The 14,545-nt window shown below is 39.3% G+C and overlaps 1 protein-coding gene across 1 annotated transcript in view; it reads right to left on the reverse strand.

Moving 5' to 3' along the window:
- Window positions 1–5,990: 5,990 nt before the first annotated feature.
- Window positions 5,991–14,545, reverse strand: part of Kdm7a (lysine demethylase 7A) — an 82,246-nt gene continuing 73,691 nt past the window's right edge. The window contains exons 19-20 of the mRNA XM_078040637.1: window positions 13,173–13,446; window positions 5,991–12,534 (exon numbers count right to left, since the gene is read on the reverse strand). Coding sequence (XP_077896763.1) covers window positions 12,440–12,534; window positions 13,173–13,446 — 369 coding nt within the window. The 3' untranslated portion in view covers window positions 5,991–12,439. The remainder of the gene's footprint in view (window positions 12,535–13,172; window positions 13,447–14,545) is intronic.

Genomic DNA, 14,545 nt, shown 5'->3' on the forward strand with positions numbered 1-14,545 from the left:
AAGGCAGATGGCACCTTTCATGCCCTAGTCAACTCTATTGTGGCCAAGGGAATCTATACTGATAACGTGACAGTAAGAAAATCCTCGCCCCTGGTGCTTCAAAATGTAACTGTATTTGGAGACAGTCTTTAAATAAGCAATAAAATGAGGTAATCAGTGTGGGCCCAAAGAGGAAATCTGGCATTGAGCCTGCATTCACTAACCTTTTTATAGACAGTTAACACAGATTTATATTCTAAATGAATTAAAAGACTTCGATAGGTTGTTAACTATTGCAGAAGTTTCAAGATAAATTTTAAGGGGTTTGCTTTTTCTTTCATATTTTAAATAAATATTATCAAAGTAATTTTTTAAAAAAAAGAAATTTGGACACAGACATTTACAGAGGAAAGATGATGTGAAATAACAAGCAGAAGACAGCCACCTACCAACCAAGGAGAAATATATGAAATAGATCTTTCTCTCAAGGCCATGCAGAAGGAACCAACCCTTCTGAGAACTTGATTTCAGACTTTTGGCCCCCAGAATACATTCCTATTCTTGAAGCCCTAACAACACTGTTATAGCAGCCTGAGCAAACTCGTACAAGTAGTTACCCTCAAAACCAAAGAAGAGAAGAGCTAGCTACATCTTAGCTTCACAGTGGTAAGAAGAGCTGAGAAGACGCAAGATTTTAGAACATAAAATACCTCTTTTCCCCCCACAGATTGGACAAAGTTCACCTTTGTGCCCTCCCCACAAAATTGTTATGAACTACATCCCCAGGACTTCTTTGAGACAGAGCCTTGCTAAGTTGTTGAGGCTGGCCTCAAATTTGAAATCCTCCTGCCTCAGCCTCCTGAGTCATTGGGATTACAGGTAGGTGCACAAAAATTGCTATTCTTGACTGAATAGCTTGGACTCCGGGAGAACTGCTGCTGGCAGTTATTGCCTGCTATTGAAAGCTGTACCTCAGGGTGTTGAGAGCCACAGCCAAAGGGGCCCCAGCAAACTTCCAGCTGCCGGCTGATGATTGGCTCACAGCAGCCCCAGCAACATCTAGCTGATTGGCTCCTCTGTGGTGATGCTCATTGGGCTGTTTCCCTGCCCTTTCAGACCATGGAGCTGCTCATTGGGGGACTTCTTTGGCTCCGCCCATGCAACCCAGCCAATCGGCCTCAAGAGCAGGAGGATTGTGGGAGGTGGAGAGGCTTGTGTGGGTGAGAGGCTTGTGGAAGCCGGTGGTGGCAGTTGGGCTCTGAGGGTTTTTTCCTGAGGAGCTGTTTTGTTTGGCGTGTGTGGTTCTAAAAATAAAGTTAGTTTCTTTTGACAAGTGGCTCCTGAATTGTGCCCAGCCAGACTGCAGCATCAGGGTGCCATTGGTTCTTCTCTACAAAAAGAGCTGATTTTCTCAAGATGAGTGTGAAGATTTTGAAAAGAATTTGTGCTAGGCAGTTTCCATTTGCTCCTACAGGTCCACTCTCTGCTCTCCATCCTGCTCTGTACCCTAGGGCTGACCTCTGTGAGTTGTCCATCTCCAAGAGGGACCCACCAACTCGAGGCCCTGGGAGGAGTGCGGACAGCAAAAGCAGTAGGAACTTATTCCCCTGGCTCTCCTCAGATGGCTAGTTATACACTGTGTCAGAGTCCATGGCTCCTATGCTTCTCCCTTCCTTGGCCCTTCAGGAGAGGCAATAGCTCCTTCTTCTTGCTGCCAGCCTCAGGATGCTTCACCACCCCTTTTTGCTTTCCCTGTATTTTGTTGTAAATAGTCCTTTTATTAAACTCTTGGAAATTACAGAGTTTTCGTTTTCCAAGGGACCCCCACAGATAGTGGGCTAACAAGAAATCCCTTCTTAGGGAAAGTGGGAAACAGAAGCAAACCCAGGTTACAGTCCTGAAAAAGATTTCTTTTCCCTTGGACTGTGAGGAATAATAGTATTGAATTGACAAACTTTTTTTTTCATAAACCTCTTCAATATCCAAGCCTTTGGTAATGCCCATTGATGTGCTTAGCTCTGGGTGGGTGAGGCACATAGGAAGCTAAATGATGAGCACTAAGGGCCCACAGCCTTTCCCACTCACCAGTCTGCTGAGGTCAGTATGGGGCGGGGGGAACTATCTCCAGAGCATGGTGGTGTCATGAAAAACTAGAGATCTGATGTAAATATGTGGTGCCCTAGAGAAGCAATAGGAAGCACCTGCCAAAGGGTGACTGAGTCACAGTTGTGAGACAGCCATCTTAAACCCAGATAAACCACTGCCCAGTGAAGCTTCAGGGAAGGGAGTTGATACTGTAGTGACAAATATTAAGAGTAAGGTGTTTTTGGTCCCTGCCCTCATGGTTATTTATGTAATAAGAAAAGATTAGAGACTCAGAAAAAGAATAACAAGGTCATGCATGCTGGCATACTGCTGTAAGCTCTGCAACTCAGGAGGCTGAGGCAGGAGGATCACAAGTTCAAAGTCAGCTTTAGCAACTTAGTGAGGCTCTTAGCAATTTAGTGAGATCCTGTCTCAAAATAAAACATTAAAAGGGCTGGGCATGTGGCCCAGTGGTTAAGCACGCCTGGGTTCAATCCCTGCTATAAATTGAATAAATAAATAGGCTGTGGTGTAGCTCAATGGTAAACCACCCCTGGGCTCAATACCCAGTAACTCCTCCCAAATAAATAACTTGGGGCTAGTTATTGGGAATTTACTCAGTGGTACAACACATGTTCAACATGCACAAGACTGTGGGTTCAATCCTCAGTACCAAGAAAAAAATCATGAAGTGATTATAGTTCACCTTCCTCCCATTGCTGGCTGGAAGATCCAAGAAGCCATCTTGGGTCACAAGGTGGAAGCCATATGTTGAGGGTGACAGGCCAGCAAAATAGATAGATCTGAGTCCTTGGCAATTTTGTGCCTAACTCCAGCCTTCTATCTTTAAGGCATCTGTGCTTTGGATTTTCTATCCCTAACAGCTAAATCCCTCTCTGGTTGATGTACCATATTAAGGAGTTTGGTGATGGCCTAAGAGCTTCAATGACAGTTGGAGTGAGGCTGTGGTTGGTGGTGACAATCAACAGAAACCATTTGGGGTGGTAGGAGAGGGGATGGAGGTCAGGATCACACGGTACTGTTTATTCATGTGTTTGATATTTTTAATAAGATCTGTACCAAATCTGTGAGAGGTGCTGATGATCCACAGGAGTCCTAGCCCTAAACTCAGGCTGGTAGGACAAACAGTTGAAAAGCAACAGTGCAGCAGCGGAAGCACATACAGCAGTGGGGGCGGGAAGGGGTGCTCAGTGAGGCTCTCTGTGATCACCTCTGTCCCATGGTCAGTCTGAGTGGTCCCGTCCTGCCAGGCTGCCCAGGTGGGGGTAGGAAAGCTGGATTCCTTAGGGACTGCACATGCACAGGTATCATGGTGTTACTGGTGTATCTTGGGGCTGGGACCTACAACCCATAGAGCACACTTGCTTTTTAAATTATAAGTTGCCATATTATTTGAATTTAAAAAAAAGCAACTCTAGGGTAAAAGTCTGCACCTTAATGATCTCCTCTATCCTGCTGCCTTCCCTCCCAGAGGGAACCAGTAATTCTTAACCTGTGGTGCGTTCTTCTAGAAACTGAAACATGTTTCAGCTCCCTAGCCCATATCCTGAAATTTCTGCACATTTCCATGACTTGTATTTGGGCTTAGCCTTCCTACTCCAGTAGGATTCTGTCCCCTCCTCATTTTTGTGTATGCCCTGCTTGTAGGCTAATCTCATTCACTCATGGCAGTAACTCTGGTCAGTAGAGCAGGTGGCACCTGGTAGAACTCCATGGCACTGTATATAACACTACTGACTCAGAAGGCCAAGAAGGTTGTTCTGATGGCTAACAGTTGGTGTCTGCTTATGCCAGGCACGGTCCTGGGTGTTCAGCTTGTCTTCATTTATTTAATCCCCTCCACAATTTAGTGATGAAGAGAAGTATGTCACAAAAGAGTAAACTGAGGCATAACAAGTGCCCCGAGACTAATTAGTAAGTGGCAGAGCCAGGATTTAGCCCATTTAACTGGGCTTCGTCCTGTGCTCTTAGCCTATGGAGCCTAACAAGTGAGAATAAGGAGTCCCATAAGAGCCCAGGGCTTGTCCCAAACAAGTCCTGCTTGCCCCCACCTTGCTGCCAGTGTTCAAGACAGGGAAGTGAGCAGTGCCTGGCATACAAGACCTGGGAGGTCAGAAGTGCTTGAAGTTAGTGTGGATGGCAAGGCTCTGGGAGGGGAAGCTTCGGTGTGAGAGGCTGCAGGTATTCCTTCTCCTCCCACTTAAGAGCTCAGGGGCAAAAACTGGCTTCAGTGTGGGAAGGCAGGGGAGGAGGAGCTGCCATGATGGTCCTCAGGGCCAGGCCAGGTGTAGTGGTGGTGGGGGCACTGGGCATGGCCTCTGCTCATCCTCTAGATCTGAACTTCAGAAATCCACATTTGGTTCATGTACTGTGACGGTGGAGCCCATCTGTCATCCATTTACAGCCTACATTCTCCATCAGAAAATGAGCTCAGTTCTAGAAAAGAACTGGTGTTCCCCAATATGACCAGCTCCTGGGGAAGCACAGACTCTGTAGTGTCAAGTGACAAAAAACTTCCACAAGAAAAATATTTTAATCCAAAATGGGTGGAGTCTACAAAGAAATGTTTAGGATATAGTCAAGGACCAGCTATTCCTCCTTAATGCTTAAAAGTATATGGCTAAAAATAATTAGAGAAAAACAATTCAGATAAAATAGTAAGGCCATTAGAACTGAATAGACTTCCAACTAAAATCTGTTTTACTTATTTAGAAGAACCTGGACAGTTATTTACCCTCTCTGCACCTTAGTTTCACCTAGCAGTAGTGCTGACTTCACTGGGCCACAAAGGAAGAACACAAGTATTTTTTGTACCTAGCAAGAACTCCAGTGGAATAAGAGAATGAGGATTCTAGTCCACACCCTGTCTGAAGCAAAGCACAGGATTCTTTCTACTTTAAAACAAGAGGGTGTTAACACGCACAGCCCTCAACATGGTATTTCTTAGCCCCACTGATGGAAACACAAAGCCAGGCTGAGTCTAAATGAGAGGGGGTGCTAATGACTCAAAGGTAAACTTGAAGGGTAAACATCCCATAGACCTAAAATAGTACATGTGGAATTTCTCAAAAGAGCAGATTTGCTCAGTTTAGTCTCCCACTAGTTGTATAAAAGCAGGTCAGTCAAGAAAGAGGCAGCACAGACTGCTTTTGGTATGACGACAAAGACAGCAGCTACCATGCTCTGGCATCACTATTTTTTGGTAGTAGGGAGAAGGGGAGCCACAGTCTCTGGTGTTTCTGCTGCCCACTAACTGTCTTCATCCAAGGCTTCCCTGCTGCCCGTGAAGTGCTGCCCCAGCATCCCTTCCCCCTAAGCCCATGGCTCCTCTCGCTCCCTGCAAGGTTAGAGTTTATCCCCACTCATACCATCCCTGATCTCTCTCAGGCCTTAGATTCAAAACTGAACTCATCCTCCTCATTGCACCTACACTTACCCTCTCCCCTTCGTGAGACAGCCAGGCCACTATGGCTCCTGGTTATCCTTTGCCATTTCCATTTCACACAAGGCTTGGGCTTGTTATGCTCACAAGTGCTAGAGCAGTGCATGATACACTACAGGTACCCAGGTTGGGGACAATGAGTGCTCAGAAGTGTTCATCCATAAACACCCACATCCATGACTTTATCTCAGCCTCATCTTTCAGCCATCACACTTCTCCAGAAAAACATCTACTAAAATAATAAAACACATTAATTTTTGGAATTAAATTTTCAGAGAAAGTAAGAAACAGTTTTTCACATTCTTAAATAATTTCCTGAGATTTCAATAAGAAAAAGGGAACAGAAAGTCATAATTGGATATAGAATTTGGATTTTTTTTTCTTTCAGAGACATATTTTACACAACTTTTGAAATTTATACTTTCAAACAAAATGAGCAAAAAATACACTGAATGCTAAAAAATCAAAACAGAAGTAATACAATTTTAATTTTAATATTTTAAAATACAGAAATTGGAAAGTAAGAATACCAAATACAACTTTAAACAAGTCACTGCTTCCCCTATAATAATCAATGTAAGCTACTTAAAGACTTACAAATTCAGAGTAAAACAGAAACAAAATAAATACTGTACACTTTCCCTGCCTGCAGGCAAAAGATGGGAAATACTGTTATGAATCGAAAAAAAATGCTCTTAAAGCTTCCACATCCCACTCCCCAGCCACACCCCGTTTCACTGTCACACAGTGTGCTTCTGTATTCCAAGGACACACATGTGCACACACACTGGCTGCCTACACACATAGACAAGACACTACTCCGCAGACACTCAAAACAAGAAGGGTAACAGTCACCTGGGACTGCAGACATAAAAACCAGTAAGGAAAGTCAGTCAGGCTAGCAAAACATTACTACAAAACTAGTAAGTACCATAGCCAACAACTGTCCCCTTTTCAAATTTCACAGAGTTAAAACCCCCAAAACCAATACTACCCCTCCCCATCACCACCCTCCAACATCCCCCCAAAAGAAAACTTGCTGAAGCACTGGTAAAATTAGACATTTCACAGTAAATGTGAAAATTCATACTATATAATCTCTTAAAATGAACCTTTTCACCCTCTTTCCACAGCATGAAACTGTTATGGCTTAATTTATATTAAAAGTAGAAAAGTCTTTTCCGAAGGAAATACAGTCTGCAAAGATGCTCGTGCGTTTCCTGATCGGTGCTACTCCATGCCTAATAACTGCACGACGTGCTTTGCAGCCAGAAGCTGTTTGTGGAAAAACTGAGGCTGTAGCTTTTGATTCAGTCTAACCATAAACTGTAAGGCCCTTAGTTTGGTTTAGGTTTCTTTTACAAGATAAAATAACCTTGGGGTTCACTTAGTTAAGTTACACCTCAGGTCCCTGACTATAGTGTGGAAGTTATATGTATGCTTTGTAAAAAATAAAACGTTACTTTTGAATCTTAGAGGGAAGAAATGATTCTAGACAAGGAATCAACTCCTCATTATATATTACATTTAATGCTGGTAATTTTTACCAACCAAAATCCACCAAATAAATATAAGAGTATGCCTGGGTTATTTTATTACTGCAAAATATTATATATCCTAGCACTTAATGACCATTGTTTTGGTGAAAAACCTTAGGGGGAAATAGCTTATATTTTGGAAAAGAAATGGCCAAAATAAAACTGGTTGAAAATAAGTTTGTTTTTTTTAAAAGGAAGTTCTGTTTATGAGTGCTTTCTGAAATAAAGAAAAGTGAATTCAGAAGGTCATGGGTTTTGCATAGGTAAACTACTTGGAGGTCAAGGGCTACGTGGTAGCCAGGGTATATTAGTGAAATAGTGCAGAGCAGATAAACTTGTTGGAAGAATCATTGAATACAGTTTTAAAAAAAATGTAATGTTGCACTTGTTAAGACAAAGTCTAAGACACAAGAAGGGGCACCAAAGGCAAGAGGGAGAATCTAAAGGTCTCTCAACTCAGTATTATTTTCTCCTCCCAACTAAAGAAGGAAAAATCTCTACAGAGGAATAAAACCAGTCCATCACAATAAGTTAACTGCTTTGGAAATATGCATTTGTTCTGGATGATCTTAAAACTGTTTATGTAATATCAAGTATTTCTTTGACTTATGGCATGCTCACTGAGAAATAACTTAAAATAAGGGAAGGGTTTTTAGTAAGGCTATAGTACTAAGTTGACATTACACTCAACAGCAATTTAGTAATAAGTATAGTAATTTCTCCCCTTCCTTTCCATCTGACCTCAAGCATATGAACATTATCTACGGCAAGGCAAGCAGAGGCTGCAGTGTCACAGAACAGGAGCTGTTTTAGGAAGCAAGGTTTTATTCTATAGATCCCAAGCAGATTCACCCTGTGTCCCTAAGCAAATCACTGCCCTATCAGATGTACATTTGTCTCCTTTTTTCACTGGCTTTCCTAGGCTAAAGATACATGACGCTCACCCTCAAGATCACTTTGGATGAAGGTGAAGGACATCAGGAAAGGAATAGGGAGACTTCGCTTCTCTCTCTTTTGAAGTGCAGGGGATCTAAAAACGGGCCTTGCACAAACTAGGCAAGAGCTTTTCTGTATATAAGGAGAAATTAGTCAATATTTAATGAGAAAGATTTAATTTCTGAAAGATGTTTATATTATGAAAGCCCTTGTCTCTCCCATGCAAAAACTAAAAATGCTTATTTGTTGTAACAGTTACTTCTAGCAGTAGCATACTGGGCCATGCAATCATTCTCATCAACTCTCCAAAGTAGCCTTACTACTTTAGAGAGCATATTTTGAAACAAGCAGATTATTTTCTGTAGAAGACATAGTCAGTCTCCTTTCCTGCACTACTCCAAAGATTTCTTTTTTTACCCAGGCAACTGTCACCCAACCTGTAGCTATCTGAGGAGTTCCGTCTTCCTAACCACCTTATGTCTTTCTACCAGTCCCAAGGGTAGTTGCTAAATAATTTTAATTCCATAACTTATTCCATTTTTCTCCAGTACCTCAAAAGTATGCCAAATCTGGAAAGCAGTACTAAAATCTAAAGGTATCTTTTAATCATTTTACATCATCTTCATGAACTTGAGAATAAACTCTCTCACTTTCCTATCCATAAACTAGCTCACCTCTTTTTCTTTCACTTCAAGCACAGGATCTAACTGTAATTCAGCACCTTGTTAGAGAATCTTCGGATTTTTTTAGATAGCATATATTTGATAAGAAACAACAGTTTTCATTTAAAAATGTATATAAAGATGCATTCATTACGAGTTGTAACTTAAATAATGATCAATTCTCTGTAAATATGAAGTATTAATAGATTAAGGAATGTTTTTCTTCAGTAATTAGTATAATAAGCATTTTCATCCAAATTTACAAATAAGACAACTAAGATAGAAAGGCTAAGTGACTTATTTAAGGTCAAGAGCTGACACATCAGAAGCAGAACTTAGACCAAAACTCAGGACCTTTTGCTTTCTTCCACATCATTTCACATCTTTATGTTACCAACATTATTAACTAACTTTTGAAATGTTTCTTAAAGAACTCAGGTGGATTTTACTTCTACAGTGGGATATCTCAATTGAAACTAATAGAGATAAGCTACTTTTTTTTTTTTTTTTTTAATGAATGAGCCCTCTTTTACTGAAGTTTGCCTAAAAGTGAAAATAGTACTGCTAAGTTCCTGGAGAATTTCTTGGGCAAAGACTACAATTGCAAGTTGACATTACCCTACCATACTAAATAGTGCGAGGCACACAGTAAATGTTTGATAAATACCTGCTGATCCCATATGAATACATACAGTAGAGTACAATGAAAAGGCAATAATTAGGGTTGTTAAAAATAGAACATTCAAGTTAAGTATTTAACTAGTGATAAAGATGAACTTGTTTCCTCTCTGAGTTTATGATTTCAGTCTGAATGTTCAATTTTGTATGCTTCAGAAATGAACTGATACTTATGAAGTTCAAATGTATTCCTAAGACACTGGATTACTATAAACTGCCAGCTTTGTATTGTTTATATCACTCGTCAGTACTGGGGAGCATAACATTGTGTGATGATGTGAATTACAGTACAGTGGATCCCAAGTTAAGAATCAATATAGGAAAATTACTATCAATATAGAAAAATTACTACTACTGTTAAGTTGCATACATTAAATCACTAATTCTTGATTTTACATATTTGTATTTGCTTACAACTAACTAAATGCTGTCTTCCTGTCTAAACTGTGGTATACTGATTATAAACAAAACTAAGGGAAACACTAAAGGTTACTAATGTTACTGTTGAGCCCAGAAACTGGCAGTCATTACCTCAAAGTTCAGTCAGTTCCAAGAGACAAAGGAATGCATCATAGCAGTAACTTTATAAGAGGTTTGATTAGAAAAGTCACTGGATGGGTGGCTGAATTTTTACCAATTCAGAAAAAAAGATACATGTATTCTCTTATAGTGGTTATATGACCTTGATGAAAGTTTTGGAACTTAGCCAGTTAGTGAGCTAAAACTGCCAAAAAACAAATCCACAGTTTTCACTTAAAAATTCTACATATTTGCTAATCAGAATTAGTGTTTATTGATCTAAGGACACAGGGTGGATAGTGGCCACGATTTTTGTTCTTTAAAAATAAATTATGTTTTTTCTCAATTTTTACGGCTAAAGAAAAAAGTAATTAAAAATAAGTTGTGAAAATTATAAAGAAAAAAATCCAGATCATGATGTAACTGGAAAAAGAAACTATAGTCCTATTTCTTAAACCAAAATAAAAATATGTATACTATAACATCAAAACAGGGTCTACAAAAAACCAAGACACACAAGTATATAGAGATATACTGTGGAGGAAGGTGAGAGAATCAATCAAACCCAGATTTTTACATCTTGATATATGATGACCAGCCAATGGTTGACTACAGCCATTTCTCCACTAGTTAGGTATACTACAGACAGGGTTTTAAGTAAGTTGTTTACAAATTTTAAGGATTTCCATAAAAATTATTTTCCTGACAACCAGATAAGATTCAGACTCTGGCCCAGACACTCTGGACCAAAAAGGCCAACTCAGAAGTTATTTCATAGTTATCTCATGAAATACTGGAATGGAGACAGAGTAAGAAATATTTCTCTTTGGAAATACATATTTGAATGCAACCATGAAAGATAATGGTATAGTTTTTTTTCTTAATAACTTAAGTGATACTTAATACAGAAAGGAAAAGTCCTGCTACCTTGCTTATTAAAAAAAAAAAAAAGACAAATCTGTAGTATGGCCATATTTCTTCTCCATAAAAATAAATTCCAGCCTATTTGCCTATATTGTCTTTGTAGAAATTTGTAAAATGCTATATTGTCAGACTTAGGAATAGTTCCACTTCACCCCTAGCAATCATTTATTTTTATACCATGGGTGGGGGTGGGGGTGGGGAAGGGAAACCAGAAACTCTGATAAGCAACTGAAAACTAATATTTAGTAAAAATTTTACATAAAGGAGATAAATGATTACCTTAAAGTTCAACCAGATAGTTAACCTAAGTATACACTGGTCAAGTTAAGATATATGGAAGAAACTGCAAAAAGAAGCACCCATTTTACTCCAAATCCATATATGAAATAATTATGCACAAGGTTAAGAAAAAGTAAACACAAACACACACACACACACACACACACACACACACGATCTACTCCAACATGCTTGCATCTATACAACTTAATATAGTATAATTCTATTATATTACGGCTTATTATGCAGATTTGTATATCCTACATCAATTCATACTTTTCAACAAATTAGGTGTAAAGAGTAAAAGCATCATGAGATATAACCTTGCAGCAGGCGTTGGCCCTGTCCTCCAACACTGACAGTAGGAAGAAGGCCCTCTGTAGTTACAAATGTATTTGGAAAAAATACAAACATGACTATTTAACCAAACTTATAATACTTTCCGCACAAGTAGGAAAAAGATATTAAAGCTGTTCTCTTTGGGACCCAGATATCATCAGCAGAAATGAAAACATAAGAAGCCTAGTTCTTTATATTTAGAAGAAAACCACAAAGGAAATGAGAAATGAGGGATCTTTTATGAAGTTCTTACACATTGGCTATGGAAGTATTTCCCTGCAAAGAGAAGAGTCTTGAAGAGTCATCACAAAATGACAGGGGGGTGCAGAGGGAAGGTGGGGTATAAGGGAATCAACCTGGATAACAGTATGCACCTTGAATGTTAGCAAAAGCGAAGCTAATAGCTTATAAAAAACACATGAAATATATAAAATAAAATGATTTTCATATACATCTTAATTTAAAATAATTAATGCATCAAATCCCTGTTTAAGACTTTAACCTGAATATCAAATTTAAGAGTCCAGACTAGTTACTGTTACTGTGGCTCTTTCCCACATGTAACACACACACTATCAAAAATAATTTAAAAACCTTCACATTCTTAAATCTAAATTAGTGAGATATTTCTCCAGAAATCTTCCAAATAAATAGCTTTAAAAAAGAAAGAATTTAAAAGCTGTTAACTTTAAAAAAATCTGTTAAATAAATTATTGATAATTCTTTACCCTACTACTGAAAATAAATCAAGACACTACCAACAACAAAATGAAATTCAAGCCCTGACAAGAGACCCTTTCCAGTTCGAGGTCTCTTTTTAAGGTTCTACCCTCCTTCTTCCTCTCCCCCACCAGGTCCAAAGGGTTATTGCTGAGTGGGTGTGGCACAGTGAAAATGCAGCATCAGGTTCATTCTGTTCTTCGGGCAGTGTTCTTACTGTACACGCAAATGTTCCAGGCAGGGGGTGGTGGAAGCTCCAGGCTTCTGCACCCCAAGACTGGTCTCCAAAGTGAAGAGTGGCTGCAACAGTGGCTCTGTCACACAAAGAAACGTGCATGGCCATTTCTGTTCAACTTAAGGATCTTTCCAAGACGTTGTTTGGCTGTTGCCATTCCTTTTTTAGGTCGTTTACCTATAAAACAGCAACAACAATGAAAAGCATACTCACCAGACAGCACAGAAAGACTTAAAGAGAATTTTACAGTAAGCAAGCCCATTAGGCATTTGACTACACCAAGCCACACTTTTGGACTTCAACTGTTTTTTTTTTTTTTAATGTGGTGTCGGGGATGGAACCCAGTGGCTCATGCGTGCTATGCAAGTGCTTTACCACTCAGCCACGACTCCAATCCATGGGCTTACACTGTTTAAAACTCTTCCCCCTCATCATGCTGGGGTAAAGACTAACCTCTTTCTAAACAAACTATGGTTTTCAGCTACAAAATGTACTGCAATTTCACCGAAACCTCACAAACTGTTCTTTCTTGGGTACCTTAGGTAATGCTCTCTCCTCAGCCTTTCTTTCTGTCTATTCTATCTATTCCCCAATTCAGCTTGGTTAACTCCTTATCATCTACTTTTAGGATCTGTCTCCTCCTGATCTTCAGGGTTGGCCAGGTAACTTCCTTTTTTGTTCCCACAGTAGCTTGAGCATACTATTACAGAGCTGTCAAAATTCATGAGATAGTGAGCATCTTGAATGAATTAATGATGCCACTACTGCCAAACACAGTCAGAAATATACTTAATCTGCAAATATTTAAAATTTACCTTTTGTTGCCTGGTTGCTGATAGGTGGTGGATTTGATGCAGGTCTCTTGGTGGGGTGAAGGGGCACTGAAAAGGAAGTTTCACCAACTGGCCTTTCTGGGCTTAGGCTGCCATTACTCATCTGGCATGCCCCTGAAAGCAAGCTGGAATTCTGCACGTACTTTCCATTCTGAAGACCTGAGCCACTGCTCTCCATATAATTCCTACTTTGCACCTTCTGACTAGTTTCTGATGAACCTTCCTTTTTGTTGCATTTCTGGCTTCTGCTTAGGTCCTGAAAAAAAAAAAAAGGAAACAAAGCTGAATTTTTAGGATTTATGATAAGTGAGGTATTCAAACTCTATATTAGCAAAGTTAAGAGAGAAAAGAAACAAACTACTAAATTTTAGTTTTCTTAATGTATTAGCTACAGATGACCACCCTTCATGATGGTCATCCCATCCATAATAAATCTAATAGTTCAGAAGAATCCAGGTCTTGAAGTTGCATTATAACTAACTCAAGAAGAAGGGGAGGAGGGAGGGAGGGATAACAGAGGTGTCTGCTGCCATTCCATGAGCCATGGGGGATACAAGATGGGACACAGAGACCCAACCATTTCCTTAGCACATCACAGCTTCCACAAAACTCTCATGATGTAATGTGCTATATTTTTGGAAGTTAACTTGGAGTGCCTGAGTTCAATACCCAGTACCACCAAAAAAAAAAAAAAAAAAAAAAAAAAAAGGACTTTAACTTCTGTAAGGTTCATCTACACTGTATTTGTTTGCTAGAAAAATCCCTAATTCCAGAACCCCAAGCCTGTTTTTTATTTGACTATAATTCTTCTTTCAGTCTCTCAAGACTATTGAGTTAATCTTCAAGCAGGGAGACACTACTAACTAATGAGTCTTGAAATTAACTAAGAAGGTCATGACCAGCTGGAGAAAGGAACAGACTGGCCTTGAAGAGTACCCTGCAGTGTGATGTTTCAGAAACTAGCTTTAATTATGCACACATGTGTATGAAAGAAATGTGAAAAACATTTGATCTGACTCTGCATTGATCAAATAAGTTTCAAAAGTAGTAGTATTAAATACAGAATTGCTGTAAATTAGTCTAACAAATATTCTAGATCATAATCCTATAATTTGACATGCCATTGTAATATCTCTCTAGATTATAGACAAAAGAAATTTGATTTGCTCTACTGTGATCTTGCTAATCATATGCCCTCTGCTTCTTCATTTATTTTCAAAGACAATACAAAACACAAAAGCCTGATTTAAATAATAGCTTACTTTTAATTTTTTTTTTTGAATTTTTAATATTTATTTTTTAGTTCTCGGCGGACACAACATCTTTTGTTGGTATGTGGTGTTGAGGATCGAACC

Source organism: Ictidomys tridecemlineatus, chromosome 2 (assembly GCF_052094955.1).
Source record: "Ictidomys tridecemlineatus isolate mIctTri1 chromosome 2, mIctTri1.hap1, whole genome shotgun sequence".
Taxonomy (NCBI): Eukaryota; Metazoa; Chordata; class Mammalia; order Rodentia; family Sciuridae; genus Ictidomys; species Ictidomys tridecemlineatus.